The following is a 15,092-nucleotide window of genomic DNA, read 5'->3' as shown; positions in this document are numbered from 1 at the left end:
AGCTCCAAATCCTCCCTTCTTCCCTTGCATTAGTTTTATAGTTTTCTACGTTTCTCTTGCCCATAACTCCATCTCCCATTCCTCACAGCATCTCTGCAATAAAGTTTTTCCTTCTTTGTCACTGGTCCTACTCTGAGTAAAAGCACGTAATATACTGCCTACTACAAACTGCAACTCTCAGTAACGGAACGAATGCTGAGGCCATAATTCAGACCGGAGGCTCTACTACTGCCCATAAACTACTTGCTGTCTCCCAGTTTACGATGTCAGCAGGACTCCAGCTGAATTAAGGCTTCCACTGTACATAACTGACACCAATGTATTATCTTATGCATAATGCATAGAAGATGGCTCTAATCATAAATTCCATATCCTGCCCTTCCTTTACATCAGAGATGCGGCCCAGCATCTCTTACACAGTTCACTTACTGATATATAAAATCCTTCTCCTGAATCATAACAGCAGCAAAACCTTTTCTTGGGTCACTGCTTCCAATAAAAACCATTCATTCCCCCTTTTCCCCAAAGAGGCTGAAATAAACTTCAGTTCATCTCACTAACAAAATTCACACTTAAATTCAAGGACCGTGTTGAACTGATGATCCAGGAACACTGCCTGCGTCAGTCCATATTTTTGACACTGACAAGCAAATGATTTGTGTCTAACACCCATCTTTTTGCCTGTTTGTATTTGGTTATCAGCAGAACGATCAAACAAAATGCAAAGCTGTGCTGTGGATGCCAAACTGCAAGCGTGCAAAAGTGAGTGAGGTCTGAAGAGAGTGTTTCCAGCCCTGCAGAGAAGTACAGACATCCCAGGCATACTAGAGAGGGTGTGGTACAAGACAGTGCTGGTTTTACATGACTTGGAGCAGAATACGGAGTTCAAGCTCCAAAGACTCCACAAACGATGCAGTCAAAAATGTGCTGAATGAAAGCTTTGAAATATCCTAGAGAATAGGCAATCCCCTGTGTATAAACCCAATTTTGACCCCAGGCACAGTCTAACTGAGCTCTTTTGTATAAGAAGAAAGAAAAAAAGCAAAAGAAACTGATATAGATGCGTTACTTCAAAGTGATCTTACCTCACAGCCCTCTAGCCATTATTTCTAGCCAGAAGACTAACCGGAGAAGGAGCATGCATGTATCTTTCTACTCAAACCAAATTATTTCTTCTTAACATAGTATACGTCCATTTAGTCTGAATAAACCTTATGCACTACCTTGCAATGCTCTAAATCAATTTAAGCCTCATGCCAAAAAAGACCAAGCATATGAAGACCAAGCCCTGCAATAGCCTCGTAAGGCTGTCACATTCAGGTGGACTGAAGATGTAGCAAGACTGAGCAGAAGCATGTTTGATGTTTATCGCTTCAGCAATTTAGGCAACGGGCAGGAGGTGCCATGGGCAGCGTGCAGATGCCTGGCTTTAAACTTTGCTCCTTGGGCACCTCGAATAGTGCTTTTCACGGTACAAAACACATTTCAGAAAAAGCAGAGAACAATACTCAAGGGCCTAGGGCTGCATCTTCCCTGACTGCCCTCCTTGCAGTCACAGGAAGGCTTCCTATGTGCTTGCACCCACCTCCTGCAATGTCATAATAAATGCAGTACATGTTTCAACCAGTGGACGCTACTGTCAGCAACGTCTCCTTCTTTGCTCAGCACATCCTCCCTGGGTACAAATTAGTAGCTGCTGCTCTCAACAAGCCTCAAACGTTCAGAAAAAAACAGATGACAGGGGCATGCTTCACACAGGTCTTCTCCCACTGGCAAAAGCTACACACAGCAGGCTGCCAAGGGCTGGCCAGTCCCTTCCCTCTGATAGGCTGAAGCTGGCAACTTTCACACTAGTAGAGTAATGGATGGAGTAATAAACCTGGTTTTTCCCTGCATGGTTTTCAGCACATCATGTGTTCAGCACTTCTGAGGCCGCTTCAAGACATGATTTATCCAAGAGATTATCCCACGTCTTCTCTTTGTCAGTTAAGGCCAGTGAGGGGAGTAAAAAATGAAATGAAACAAAACCAAATCACTGGCAAACTGAAACAGTCTTGGAAAACAGCAATGATGAATTCCTCCAGCTTCCTCTATGCTTCAAGGAGGCCTTTCCATCTGGCCACAGAAGCTGCTGGTTGCACATTGCTTTCTCAGCTCTAGCCTGGATTTTCTCAAACGATGGCGCACTGGAGTCACATGCTAACAGCAACCAAAAACCAGCAGCCGTGGCACAATGTAACTATTTATTTATTTATTTTTAATGTGATGTTTTATAGCTGGCCACGGTTTCCAATTGGTACCTGGGGAAACCTAAAGCATCATTTTTGATCTACAGAGTGTTCCACGGTTTGGAACCTAATTACCTCCAGAAACTACTGCCTCCCCTCATCTGTTACCATGGCAGCTGCAATCAGCCAAGATGCTTGGGCTGACAAGCCCTGATTTACTAGGGTACCAGGGCAATTCCAGGGGGCTGTCGCTTTCAGAATTTACTTCCCTGCTTGGGTCTGACAGCATTTTCAGGAAAGGAAGAGGCAGGATAAATTAAGACTGTACAGGGTAGGAAGTAGCAACCTTCTTTAGAGTGATTCAACAGCTCAGTGCACACTGCTCCACTAGTACTTACTGGTGGGTTTTTTTACTTTTTAAAATTTTTTTCCTCTCTTAGTAATAGTGCCCTTGTCCCAGGGTTAAGGTGCAGATGAGATTAGTAGATTTTGCTTCATTTTAAAATATCTTTCCACATGGTGAGAAAATAGATTGTTTAACCAAGTGGTGAAGCTTGTTGTATAGCCTTTAAAATCAAGAATCCAGGGAACGTAAGCTTCAGTATTCCCTGTTCATTTCTACTGGTTACAGAAACCAGTGTTTAACTGAAACATTAGCATTTTTCCATATTGATGCTTTTCACGTGGTGATCTCAAAGTACCAGAGTCACACTTCCCAGGAAGAAAAAAACCTAGCTTCTCATTGCAACATCTCAGTCCTTCAGAAATGTACTTCCCATGCCATCTGTGTGATAACAAATTTAGAAAAATGAGTAGTATCTTGGCAGTCTTTGTAAAATGTACTCAGGATGCAGGGGAAGGCAGAGGAGTTCCTACTAAATGGGACATTCGGTATCCAAGTCAGAGGTGATGACAACGTCTAAGCAGGGGGCTGGTTTTTGAGAAATAGGCCATTAATTTTGTAGAGCCTGACACAACTCTGCTGCAATTCAGTCCTACTGACAGCCTTGTCATTACAGAGCCTCCAGGTCTGCAGCTCTCCTTGTCCTGCGCATCCTCTTCACATGCACCAGGACAAGCTACTTAATATAAAAATCTCTGTGAGAACATCCCAAAATTGGTATGATCAAAACCAGTGGCCACTTCATGAATGATTAACATGAATTATCCTATCTGTAAAATACAGACAACCCCGCTTCTTTATTTCCAACGCAAGAGCAGATCACTGGCATTTGAGAAGTGTCTTGAAATCACAGGTGCTGATGGCAACAATGACAGCACACCATGAGATGCAATATTATTACAATAATAATGGCACTCATTTCAGACTCCTGCATTTTTCAGGTCATCAACCAAAAACATTAACAAAACACAGCCCTTCAGGAGATGAAAAATCTTTGCAGTGTAATGCAAGCTGGTTCATACAATTTCTTTTGTCTCACCCATCCTGTGCACAGTGCCTGCTGCCATCCTTCTGACTACTACTGGGAGAGTCGTGAATGCCCCTCCTCAGATAAAAAGATCAAGCCCTCCGATGAAACTAAACGGGAATCTGAGAGCATCAAGCAGCTGACAGCAGTCTTACACTCTTAATTGCACTTTTTGGGTTGTTTTTTTGTTTTGGGTTTTTTTTTTAACTCTAGGTCTTGACTTGCAGGCTTCATCAGTGATGCCCATACTGAAACCACAGGGACAAACCACACAGATTAGACTCGAACTTAAAGAAAGCTAGCTCAGCTAAGCAATTGCAGCCCAGCAGGGCATCTAGTACCTGCCAGCTGGGCCTCCTGCAGAGGTACCAGAAATTCTCTATCTGCTCAGCTAGTGGCGACTAGCAGAGCTGCAGCACCCACCTACCAGGCCCTGACCTGCACCGCACCAGGGTGCTCTGCTGGGGGCAGACAGCACCGTGACCAGCTGCAGTGGAGCAGAGAGTACACGTCCCACTGCACTGTGCAGGCTACACATCGTCCACTGGAGGAGCTGCAGTTTCTCTGTCTTGAGAGCAGCGGGAAGCTCTGGGCAAGAGGTGTCTTGCCTGTGGGACACAATATGGGTCCAGTTCTCCTTTCAGAGGTGAAGAGAAGAGGGAGCTTAGCAGCTTTCAGCCCTCATCCCCAAGCCAGAAGTGGCAACAGTGGCACACAAGAGCTTTGCAATGCTCTATTGCGGCAAAAGGCAAAAGTTGCCCCCTTTGCAAATTGAGCTCTCTGAGCTGCTGAGGATATGCGAGAGTTTCCCAGCAAAAGCATTCCACATTTTCCACCTTCCAAATTTTGAAAAGGCAGAAGGAATTTTGCTTTGAGTTTGGGAACAGCTCCTGAGACCTGTGAACTTTTCTCCCCGGGCTCTTCTGTTACACCTGCTTTTTTTTTCTTTTTTTTTTTTTTTCCTTATTATTCCACCCCTCCCTTCATTCCTTCAGCTTAAGAATAGCAGACAATAGTTGGGGTAGACAAGGATCCCTTTACTCCTGATATCTGGACAGCAAAAGGAAAGGCTTGATCTTGTCCTTAAGGCAAAAAATGCAATTGTTCTGTCTATGCGTACCTATATGCCAGCTTTGCTACTTGGTCTTCTCCTCCATTTTAACAATCAAGGTCAAAGCCTACAGGAAAGGATAAGGAGCTCAGTAAAACAGACTGTTTCAAGTTACAAAGTTAAACACAAAGGTGGTATCAACAGTGCACAGTTCTGCTAACATACATGCAAAGCCTGATCCACGCGTCTTCTTCCTTCCATTGGCTTCAACCCAGGAAAGTCCATGCGTTCCCCAAAACGCTTAAGCATGTGCCTTAAAAAGAAGTACACACTGGCATATTTGTCTGAATCAAGGAGGAGGCAAGTAAATGCTTAACTCCCTTGCCTGTGTTGCAGCCTTAAATTTGTGTGGCGCTTATATGAGGCGACTACCTCAACTGTCTTGTAATGAAACCACCAGCATGCAAGAAGTAATACACAGATTTTGTCTTTCTGAGCTGGGCATTTCCGTGGTGGAAAGCATCCACAAGAAATTCAAGACAGCATGCTGAAAGCTATTTTTTTTTCTTTTTCTTTAGGGTGTTTTTAACAGACTAAACGGCAGTGTTAACACTGTAACAACAAAGGCAACTCCTATGGGAATAGGAGGCTGCTTTTTCCCTATTGTTCGCAGAGAACCCTGGCTGTTTGAATGGATGATATGTTAATTTTGCGGCACAGTTGCTCAAGGGAAGACATAGTGAAGTCTCCCATGGTACAGTGCACACAGTTTATAACGGGCATGGTTAGAATTTAGTTGTTTGTTACAGTCCTCGAAAAGATGTTTCTCCAAAGCAAACACACCAGGAAACACATTTTTCTCTAATCATATCAGAAAAAATTCAGTCCATAAAGCACTCTTTCTGAGCTTTTATGGGCAGCTGCTACTCAAATGCTTGAAGGAAGAGCTGGCAAGTTAAAAACCAAATTAGGCCACAGAGATTTAATTTCCTACAAAATAGCTCCCTACAAGTTTTTCAAACGTTCTTTACTTGGAGCAATACTCTGAAGATTTTAGAGATTTTTCAGAGCAACACTTGCAGTAAGAACTCCTTGTGTTCCCTCTGCTCAGGGGGCTCCACAAACATACCATCAGATTTATGCCTTTCCCTTTCAAAATAACCCCACGTACTCATCTGCAAAATTAATTTAAACAAACATACAGAAGAAACGAACACTCTTGCTCAACTATTTTTCTGAGGGGGTGAGGAGGGGGAGAGGGGGGAGGGTGGCCTGGGGGAGCATTCACTAATATCTACCATAAATCTACTCACTCACAGCCTCAGCTAACATACTAACAACATCTCTGTCTCATACATACTTTTCTTTCCACCTCTCCCTCTCCCCCTCCCCACAGCCATGTCATAAAGTGTCTAAGTCGGCTGTACAGTGCTGCTGATTAAAAGCTGCCAGCAGTTAGACAACTTAGTATAAAACCTACAAGGCGACTGTGTATTTATGACTGCAATAATTAATCAATGCATAATAAGCATGCACTGTGCATATGGTTTTTCTTTCCGTATGCAGACAGCTTCGATTACCATGCGGGTTACAATGCCACGAGGATCTTTAGTTCCCAGTAGCTGCTTTCGCACCCTGCAGCGTTAGCAAAGACAAGCTTATTGTATTAAAGCCTGCATTCATCTGCAAAACCACCCAAATACTGCTGAATTGATTAGTTTAGCAGGTAGGGGCTTTCAGAAGAGAATGCCATAGTTAGTGCCACAATGACTAGGCTGTCACGATTTTCCTTTAAAACTACTTTTTTCAGAGGCTCAGCTATAAGGCATACTCCGAGCTGTGAGCTGGCAGACTGGTTTGCATGTGAAGAACATATTTCATTTTAATGGCTTTATTTTTAAATTGTTTCAACTCTTTGAATTAACCAAGATTAAAAAAAGAAATGAGACTGACATAAAAATGCAAAGTAGAGTATTTTTCCCCTTTTAAACCTGCCTTTTAACTAGAACCAGGTTATATTTATTTTCAGGAAACTCAGTAATACCCAATTAATAACATGACTGCACACTTCTTCATGAAAATTGATCATCAAATGGCTTAAATGGAAAGAGCCATCACCTTTCCTGAGCCTCCTCACTGATAAACAGCATCAGGGAAGGCCCCACAGATATTAATATTCAGTCAGCAGGGGTTTGCTTTTCCCTTGCAAGAAATTTTCCCCTCAGTGGCAGTCCTCTACAGCACCACTTTCTTACCACAGAGATGCTTTGCCCCAGAGATGTGCTTCCCTGCTAACTCTCTGCTAAGCTGTTTGAGTCTGCAGTGATGATATCTGGAGCCAAGTAATCAACCTGAGTTTTCAATCCAGCGCCGTGGGCACACAATATGATTATGTGCCCTCCCTGACCAAAGGGCTAATGTTTATTGCAGACTTGCTCCATGTGGGGACTGACCAGAAGATTGCAGAGCACTGCATTTGGCTTGGAAGCTAGCGCCTGGAGGACGCTACTATGTATATTTAAAAACACTAATACTTTGTACTCTGTAATGGTCCACAAAGGGGATGACATGGTTTTATTCTGCCAATATGCAGAGGATTAAGGGTTTCTGCTTGAAGCCACTAACAACCTGAATAGGAGAATTACAGTAATTCCACTAAAACCATGCCGAATCCAAGGGACCAGCTGATGGCACGTTGTTACCCTTTCCACTTGTCTTGAAAATGTAATCGGCACAGTCCTACAAACAGGACTTTTACCAGTTATGCAAGGAGGTTCAACTTAAAGAATGGGCTTATAGGAGCCATATGCAGCAACAAGGACATTTTTCATGAGACCTCTCAGCATTTTGAGATCTAAATCCTTGACGTGGAGCAATTCTAAAGGGATCTCCAAAATAGTCGTTAGCATGTCAAATACAGATGAAACTCACACTTTCTTTTCTGTTGCTCACCCAACTCCATTTTTAGTGCAAAGTGTCTCACAGCAAACAACAGCAAGATACTCCATTAAGATGTTCCACTGCTTTAGCCATTGGGTCACTGTTGACATGACTTCAATTAGCAACTACTTTGCCTATGTCAATACCATTATTAATACCCTGAAATACTAATATCTATTGCTATTTAATTAACAGCCAAATATACTGAATAATTATTCATGTGTGGTTATTAGGAGAAATTAATGCAATTAAACGTCAAGAACTGTGACCTATGAATCCTTCCCACAACACCTCTTCTGCCAGAAAACAGCCTGAAAAATTCAGCAACAGTTACAGGCTTTCCATAACAAGGATACCTCTAGGTTGGAATCAACTGTTAGGCCCTGGCGCTGCAATACAGGAGTCTTTCTACATGGAATGTACATCAGTTACCATTTCCAGATGCAGTAGCCACGCTTAACAGCAGCAGGTATTATACAGAAATTTAGCAAGATTTCTGCAAAACCAATGTGAATGCGAGTCCTTGACTGGGAATTCAGATCCATCCTAAAACTAAGCATGGCAACGTGATGAGTGACAGAGACTTCTGTTTGTATTTTGAAAAACGTAAATGTTATTCTAAACAGAAAATATTGTTTGAAGGAGATTATTTGCCATCTGTTTGAACACAGCACAAAAAGCAGTGAACGTGCATTTGAGAAAGACTTCACTTATATGTTCACCAAGTGCCTTGATATTTAGGTATTTCAGAAGTAAAACTGGGACACAGTGAGTATCGAGATGACTTGACTAGTAGTACTTACAGGAAATGTTATTTATATTGTGTGATAATAACCCAACTCTCTTAAACCCACAGTTTAGCAATGATAGCTGTAATTCTGTGCACATACATACAAAGTACCTGCATTTTCTCATGCAAACACACACACCAACTGGTGTGTACATACTGGATTAAAAAACCAACAGTCAGCAAACAGAATATTAAATACTATACCTTTGAGTCATAATCTTATAGGCATCTGGCAGATAACAGCGGATATTCTCCATCTGAGCAGGATCAGAGTCACAGATTTTATCATCAGTCCTCCCATAGTTGGCGCTTTCGATCATGATAACATCTGTTCCTGGGCAGCGAAGCTCTATGGGGTAACTCTCACAGGACAGCTCCCTTCGAACCACAGCCATGGGGACCGGGGCACGGCTGAAAGCTGCAAGGATTAACACAGAAACACAGCAAACATTTACTTTCCACACTAAGGCTAGGATTAAAACCGGAACGACGTTTAGCAGCACGTTTTATTCATATGTTGTACTGAGTTAGTGTCAGTACCACTGAGATTATAGTCTGCAGAAATGGGATCCGAACCCTGGCTTGATGACTGCCCAGAGAAATCATTTCTCCACTCACTGACTTGATTTTTCTCATCTCAAAAAGAAGTTAATGATCCCTTTTACACAGGGCTTTAGAAATCCCCTAACGAAAGACATAAATAGCAACTATGGCATTGTTATTACTTCTACTTACCAGGTGAAAAGCTAGTTGGCTTTGATATAGAAAATTACAGTCCTGTTGTACCTGATCAACCAGGAGACATTTTCTGACAATGAGCAACCCAAGCACCGGGATCCCACCTGCTCAGCGAGATTACATCTGTCCTACTGCAGATGTAATAACATCTGCATTGCTCCTGGTCCTTTTCTTGCTCCTTAGAAAACATGAGCCTAATGGCTTTTCCTGTAGCCTGCAGTGTGCCGGGGGATGGCCTGTGGGTTCTGGCAACCATCCCAAAGTTTAGGCCCTGCAGTGATATTTTCCATGGAAAGGCCAATATGTGGGACACTGTATGATTAAAGTTCAGTCTCAGCTTTATGTTGGATCTGCCTGCACGTTCAATACTGGCACAGACTTGTAAAGTTAATTTAAAGAGCTCTCAGAAATCTTACCTGTTTTAAAAGAAATCCAGGCTATAGTTTGCAAAAGAAAAAAGAAACATGCTTTGAGATGCCTTGAAAACAAAGCCCTAAAGTATTATTAAATAAACTCACATGACAACAAGCAATAATATTTCCCATCTTTACAGCCTCTTTGATCCAAAGATCTTCAACAGCTTAACAAACGTGAATGTATTAATCCCCCAAATATCCATATGAAGTAGCTATGCGTTGTCTTTCTCATCTCAGCTGCAGAAGGGTTATGTGGCTTCCAGGTGATCTCAAGGGAAATCCATGGTGAAGCTGGGAACTGAATACTGTTTTTCCAGCTCAGTGCACCAGCCATGAGCTGAAACAAAAGCCAACTCCTTCCCTTCCTTACTCCACAAGAATGAAAACTCACCCACACCAAAAAGGTTTCCAGCTGCAGGGATGATGTGCCCTTCTGGGTCCATTTTGTACTACTTCCAACCACAAAACTCAGCATATAACCTAAGTCTGTATTTATGTGATGGTCACAGAGCAGTCACAGAAGGTTTAACCCTCTAACAGATCCAGGACTCATATGACACCGAGCATCTTTCAACTCACTTTCCCCCCAGCCCCATTATAAGAACACCAAAATACCCACCCAAAACCAAAAATCCCTTCCAACGCACTGTTGTCTTGTCCCATATAATCTCCACACGGTACGTGGACACCAAGTTTGCTTATGAAAATAAGAGTGTATTGACGTTTCTCGGTATACCCCTTCACAGGCTGCTCTATCTGTCGGTCTGGCAGGCAGCAATCCAAAACATTACTCTAACTTCTGTGAAGTCTTCTATTATTACCAGTTGTCTCATTTAGATTTGTATTATTGGACAGAAAAACATTCCCATTTCCGTAAATTTGCAGGGATTACTCTAATAACAGATCCTTAAAGATGTGCCAGAATTGTGGAGTAATTGCCAAATTCACAAGACAAACATGCATTTATTCTTGAATAACAGTTTCTACAATTAGCACAGCTTCAGGGTTTGGATCATGTAAGATGTCCTCCTTCCCCAAGATCAGAGAAATGGTTTTGCCCTGAGCTTGTACTGCACCATACATTTGTGTAATGCAGTAAATTCTTACTGGGACCAAGTTCTTCTGTTATAGAAGGAGGGAAGCCAGAAGGACAAGTGCAAACCTCTGAGATGCAATACCTCCTTCTTACCCTTGGCTTTATGTCACTAATCGATGACAAGGTGAGTGGAGGAAGGATGGGACATAAAGTTAGAGACAACATTTGATCGAAGAGATAACCCTGTCAGAAAGGCAGAGTCAGCAAAGCCCAGTAATTTTACCCTGCCCTACAACAAATATCAAGAGGTATTAAGTCCACAGAAGCCTGCAGCAGCCCTCGCTCTGCAAAGCACTGAATTCTACGGCAACAGGGGGGAGTTTATATTTGCCTGCGTTACCTTTAGCATGCACAGGGCCAGCGCTAACCAGAAAACTTCTGATGCCAGGTTGCTGATTTTGGAAAAGAGCTGTTGTGAGCTCTCTTTTCGAGCCTCCTCTGTACTAAACCTGAGCAGATTGGCAACACAGGAGGCAGAAGGTTTCTAGCAGCTTTTGGCACAATGCTGAGGCCAAGTGCCTTCCATCCTCCTGCCATGTGCTTAGAGGACTCCTATTAACAGCCAAGAAAATGGCAAAATGAGGTTTACAGTCAATATTAGCCATTTGGGGTTACGGTGTTTGGGCTCAGTTCTTGGGCAATTTGAATCTTTTTCTCTGGGAGGCTACTGTAGGCTACAGAAACAGTAAAGACAGTTGCTAATACTACTTTGCTTTTTCCAGTTCTCACTACAGAAAACAAAACTCAAACCTCTGACCCACATGCTTCAGAAAGTTTAACTTTTGCTGTTAATTTCTATGCATTTTTTGCAGTAACTATTCTATATTGGCAAAGAAAGAAGACATTAAACATGTGATGGTTGAGGAAAAACCTACTTGAAATCACAGAAATTAACTGTCTGGAAATTCACTCATACAAACCTGCTGTATTTGTCAAACAGCAATCCTGTACATATGCAGCTAATCTTAACTCTCGTGTCTTTTTTGGAAATAAGAATTAGGAACTGCTACCAGCAATATCGTTTTATTAGGATAGAAGTTTATCTGAGGGCAAAGATAGCATCCTAATCTCACAGCAACTCTATCAACAATGACGATGCAGTTCTTCAGGCTTCTGGTGGAGGATTTCACAGTTAATATGAAAATACAGAGGTTTAGTAAAAGCTGTTAAATGTGTTTCTGCACCAGGTGTGAGAGCACATTTCTTGTATCTTGGGCATCATCCCTGTACATCGATATACTAAAATTGCATGAATGTCAGTCCCCAGTACCCCAAAAAAACCCCAAACCAAACACCCCTCCCCCAAAATAAAAGCTCATGTTCTACTTCCCATTAAAAAATCTCTGGACAGATGCAAACGTTTCTACACATTACTAGAATTCACCTTTTTGTTTCGCACATAATCACAGGACTGCTTGCCATTAGAAAGACAGCTTTCGCTTTGAGATGCCTCACTGTGGTATCATGGACTTAACATTTATTTCCTGGTTATAGAGCATAAAAGAAACATGATACCCTGTAGGAATAGCTGAATACTGTAATACAATATGATAGAAGAAAGCAATGGCGCATGTTTTCCATCCTGCCATCCTCCACCAAACCAGTTGCTCTGCATGGCTTTTTTTCCTACCCTGAAATCTGCAATAAATACTCCAAAGGGAGACCAGGGGTTGGCTATTTATCTCCTTGTAAGCACATTTCTTTATGTTGTGTCCCTATATGACAACCTTACTTAAACATTTTTACTGTTTTTTCTGTGAAGAGCAAAGATTTTTTTTTTGCTATGAAATAAGATACGTCAGAGCCCATCTGTGAAATACACAGCACGATTGTATTAATTCATTAATGCACTTCTCTCTCCTTTGAGCAGTTCCCTATCTTTGCAGTCTCTCACTGAGCTCCTTATTTAATCTCCTAAATAAGTGACCTAATTGTTGGCTTGATGTCAAGAGGAGCTGATGGCTGCTTACTACTTTGGAAAACAGGTGTCTTTTTCCAGGATCCTATGTGCAGACAGCTATCTAAATACAGACGGCAGAACTTAAAGATTTTGAAAAACGCTCTTTTTAACATTTAAACGTGTGCCAACATGAGTTTTCAAAGTGCAGCCATTTGGTGGAAAATCATCCTCCTGAGCATGTTGCAGGGCAAAGTGAGAGCAGAGGGTGAAACGGCAACAGATAATGACAGGATTTTATCTGGGCAATTTAGAACTTCTTTGTCTCTGCTAATTTCCCGAGCTGGAAAATTAAGTAAGTCATCAAAATCTTGTGCTTCTTCTCCCCCTTGCTTTTGACCTCAGAACATAATTGCCTCTTGTCATGCCTGCAGGGCATGGGCTTGTAGTTATCACTGTGTGCTTAATCAAATGCTGAAATAGCCTTTAAATTATGTGTCTTCTTGGCTGCTAGAGACTTGTTGAGCTCTGTTACATTCAGAGGCATGATGGTAGTCGATGTACTTTTAAAAGAAAAGTGTGGGATGATGCTTTTAATTAGGTTTTATATGCAATTTTCCCAGCAAAATAATGTTCTAGCTCAGAATTTTCAGTGAAATTTCAGTGCATATTTAAGGGCAGTGAAACAAAAGCTGGTAATGTAGAGATAATTATTTTCACAAGCTCTGCACATGATTTGGTTCGTCCAGTTAAATACCTGACTTACTGTTCCCAAAGGCAATCACAACAGGCTGGGGGAAGAAGTTTCCTACCAATTTGGAGGAACACTTCTGCATTTATAATTTTGCAGTACTTAATATTCCCACAGTTCACCTTGACTGAGGAAAAAAAAAAATATCAGAAAGCAATAGCAAAAAATTCCCCTCCCTGCCTCCACCTATTTCAAAGCCTACTCAGGTATGGGTACGAGCTGAAACCCTTTTTAGTCATTGAGTCAATAGGCCTTATATTACTCTGTCACTCCCTGAAGAGAAGCTCATGCTTAAGTGCTTTTCTGAATCAGGACCCTACTTTTCCCTATCAAGATATAGTCTCATTAGTGCACTCATTTGCAGCGTGCAAACATAGCTCAGTGCTCCTCTGTTCTCTTTTTCCTTAATCCAAATTATACCTGACCTCTTATCTCAACATTAGTAGAAAACAAAACCTCAGGTTAAAGATGGTGACAACAAACATTTCTCCAATGTACAATACTTCCATTCCCCAGTATTTTCATTGCTTACAAATATCAATCTAGTTCTGACAAGCTTTAAAAATGTGATTGGTCCAAAGATCTCTGGAAACTTGTGATTAGTATCCTTTCTCTGCATATGCTGACAATAAATTAAATAGCTAAGAACTCTGTGTCTTTTCTAGAGGAACAGGGTGGAAAAGCCTTTTTTCTGCTCCCAGCCTGCAGAGGGGTTAAAGGTGCATCCTACAGACAACGGCTGGTGCCAAGACATTGCAGCAAACGCTTGCAACATCCATATCCAGCTCCCCTGGGGAGGAAATGAAGACTGAAGGCAGCAGTGTGGCCAAACAGCTGGAGCCATCAGCAATGCAAGGCTGGAGCCAGGCAGTGCTGGTCTCCACTCCCAGCCCTCCGCTGTGTGCCTCAGCTGATTGCCGTCTCATCTATAAAAATGTGAAAATTATCTGATCTTGTCCATTAAACACTCCAAAATCTGCTAGGGAAAGGAACAAGACAACTAGATATAATCCTCAGAAGGTGAAGAACGTGACTTCAGCCTGAGTTTCCCCCCGTGAATCAAATACCCACATCCCCCCCAGGCTGTCTTGGGCTTTCTTATTTTATAGAAGATATCAAAACCAATTTGTGTCTTCCCTTGGGGCACCTTCACCAGAAGCAGTGATCCCCCTTACCCAGCAAACAGCCAGCTATGAACAGATTTCAGAAACTGTAAGAGCATCCTCTTATATGGTGGGATGGAGTATACAAAAAGACAGAAGAGAAACACAATGCTGTGCAACACCCCAGCCATGGCAACGGAAGAAAAGCTAAAAAAACCACAAACAAACAACCCTCACACAATTCCCTGTGCATTTTATGTGGAGGTTGAGGTTCCATAAATGGAACTATCTTATGGTTCCATAAATTGCTTAATCTACCTCCTTTGTAACACTCAAGTGACACTTGCTAGGGATATGCTTACAGGTAATGTGAGTTAAAATACAATAGATGTTCAGCAGCATGTTTGAATCTGACACCCTCCCCAATGATAAAGAGAAGACACAGGAGAAGTGTGCAGTAAATGTAGAGGTAGTTTTCTATAGAGGCTGCCAAACCTACACACAGACAACGCATTTTCCAAGGTGACGCAGCCAAGGATGCAAACAGGAGCACAACAAAAAGCCTAGTCAAGTCCCAAATAGCACATCCCTGAAGCAAGCCTTGGCCCCAAGCACCAGCGTCCTGGAAAGCACCTTTTATTTCCATGGCAGA

At 42.1% G+C, this 15,092-nt stretch overlaps 1 protein-coding gene across 19 annotated transcripts in view; it reads right to left on the bottom strand.

Annotated features, from left to right (window-relative positions):
• ADGRL3 (adhesion G protein-coupled receptor L3) overlaps nucleotides 1-9,609 on the bottom strand; it is a 268,359-nt gene extending 258,750 nt beyond the window's left edge. For 14 of the 19 annotated variants that reach the window (XM_086463870.1, XM_086463871.1, XM_086463873.1 and 11 more), the window contains exon 1: nucleotides 8,644-8,861. In XM_086463870.1, the coding sequence (XP_086319996.1) occupies nucleotides 8,644-8,834 (191 nt within the window). In that variant the 5' untranslated portion in view covers nucleotides 8,835-8,861. Of the gene's footprint in view, nucleotides 1-8,643; nucleotides 8,871-9,593 lie in introns of those variants that run through there. The other 5 variants (XM_086463866.1, XM_086463867.1, XM_086463875.1 and 2 more) reach the window with 3 other exon arrangements.
• Nucleotides 9,610-15,092: the final 5,483 nt, after the last annotated feature.

The sequence above is a fragment of the Leptosomus discolor genome, chromosome 4 (genome assembly GCF_034619465.1).
Source record: "Leptosomus discolor isolate bLepDis1 chromosome 4, bLepDis1.hap2, whole genome shotgun sequence".
Classification (NCBI taxonomy): Eukaryota; Metazoa; Chordata; class Aves; order Leptosomiformes; family Leptosomidae; genus Leptosomus; species Leptosomus discolor.
This window is presented reverse-complemented; position numbering and strand designations above follow the sequence as displayed.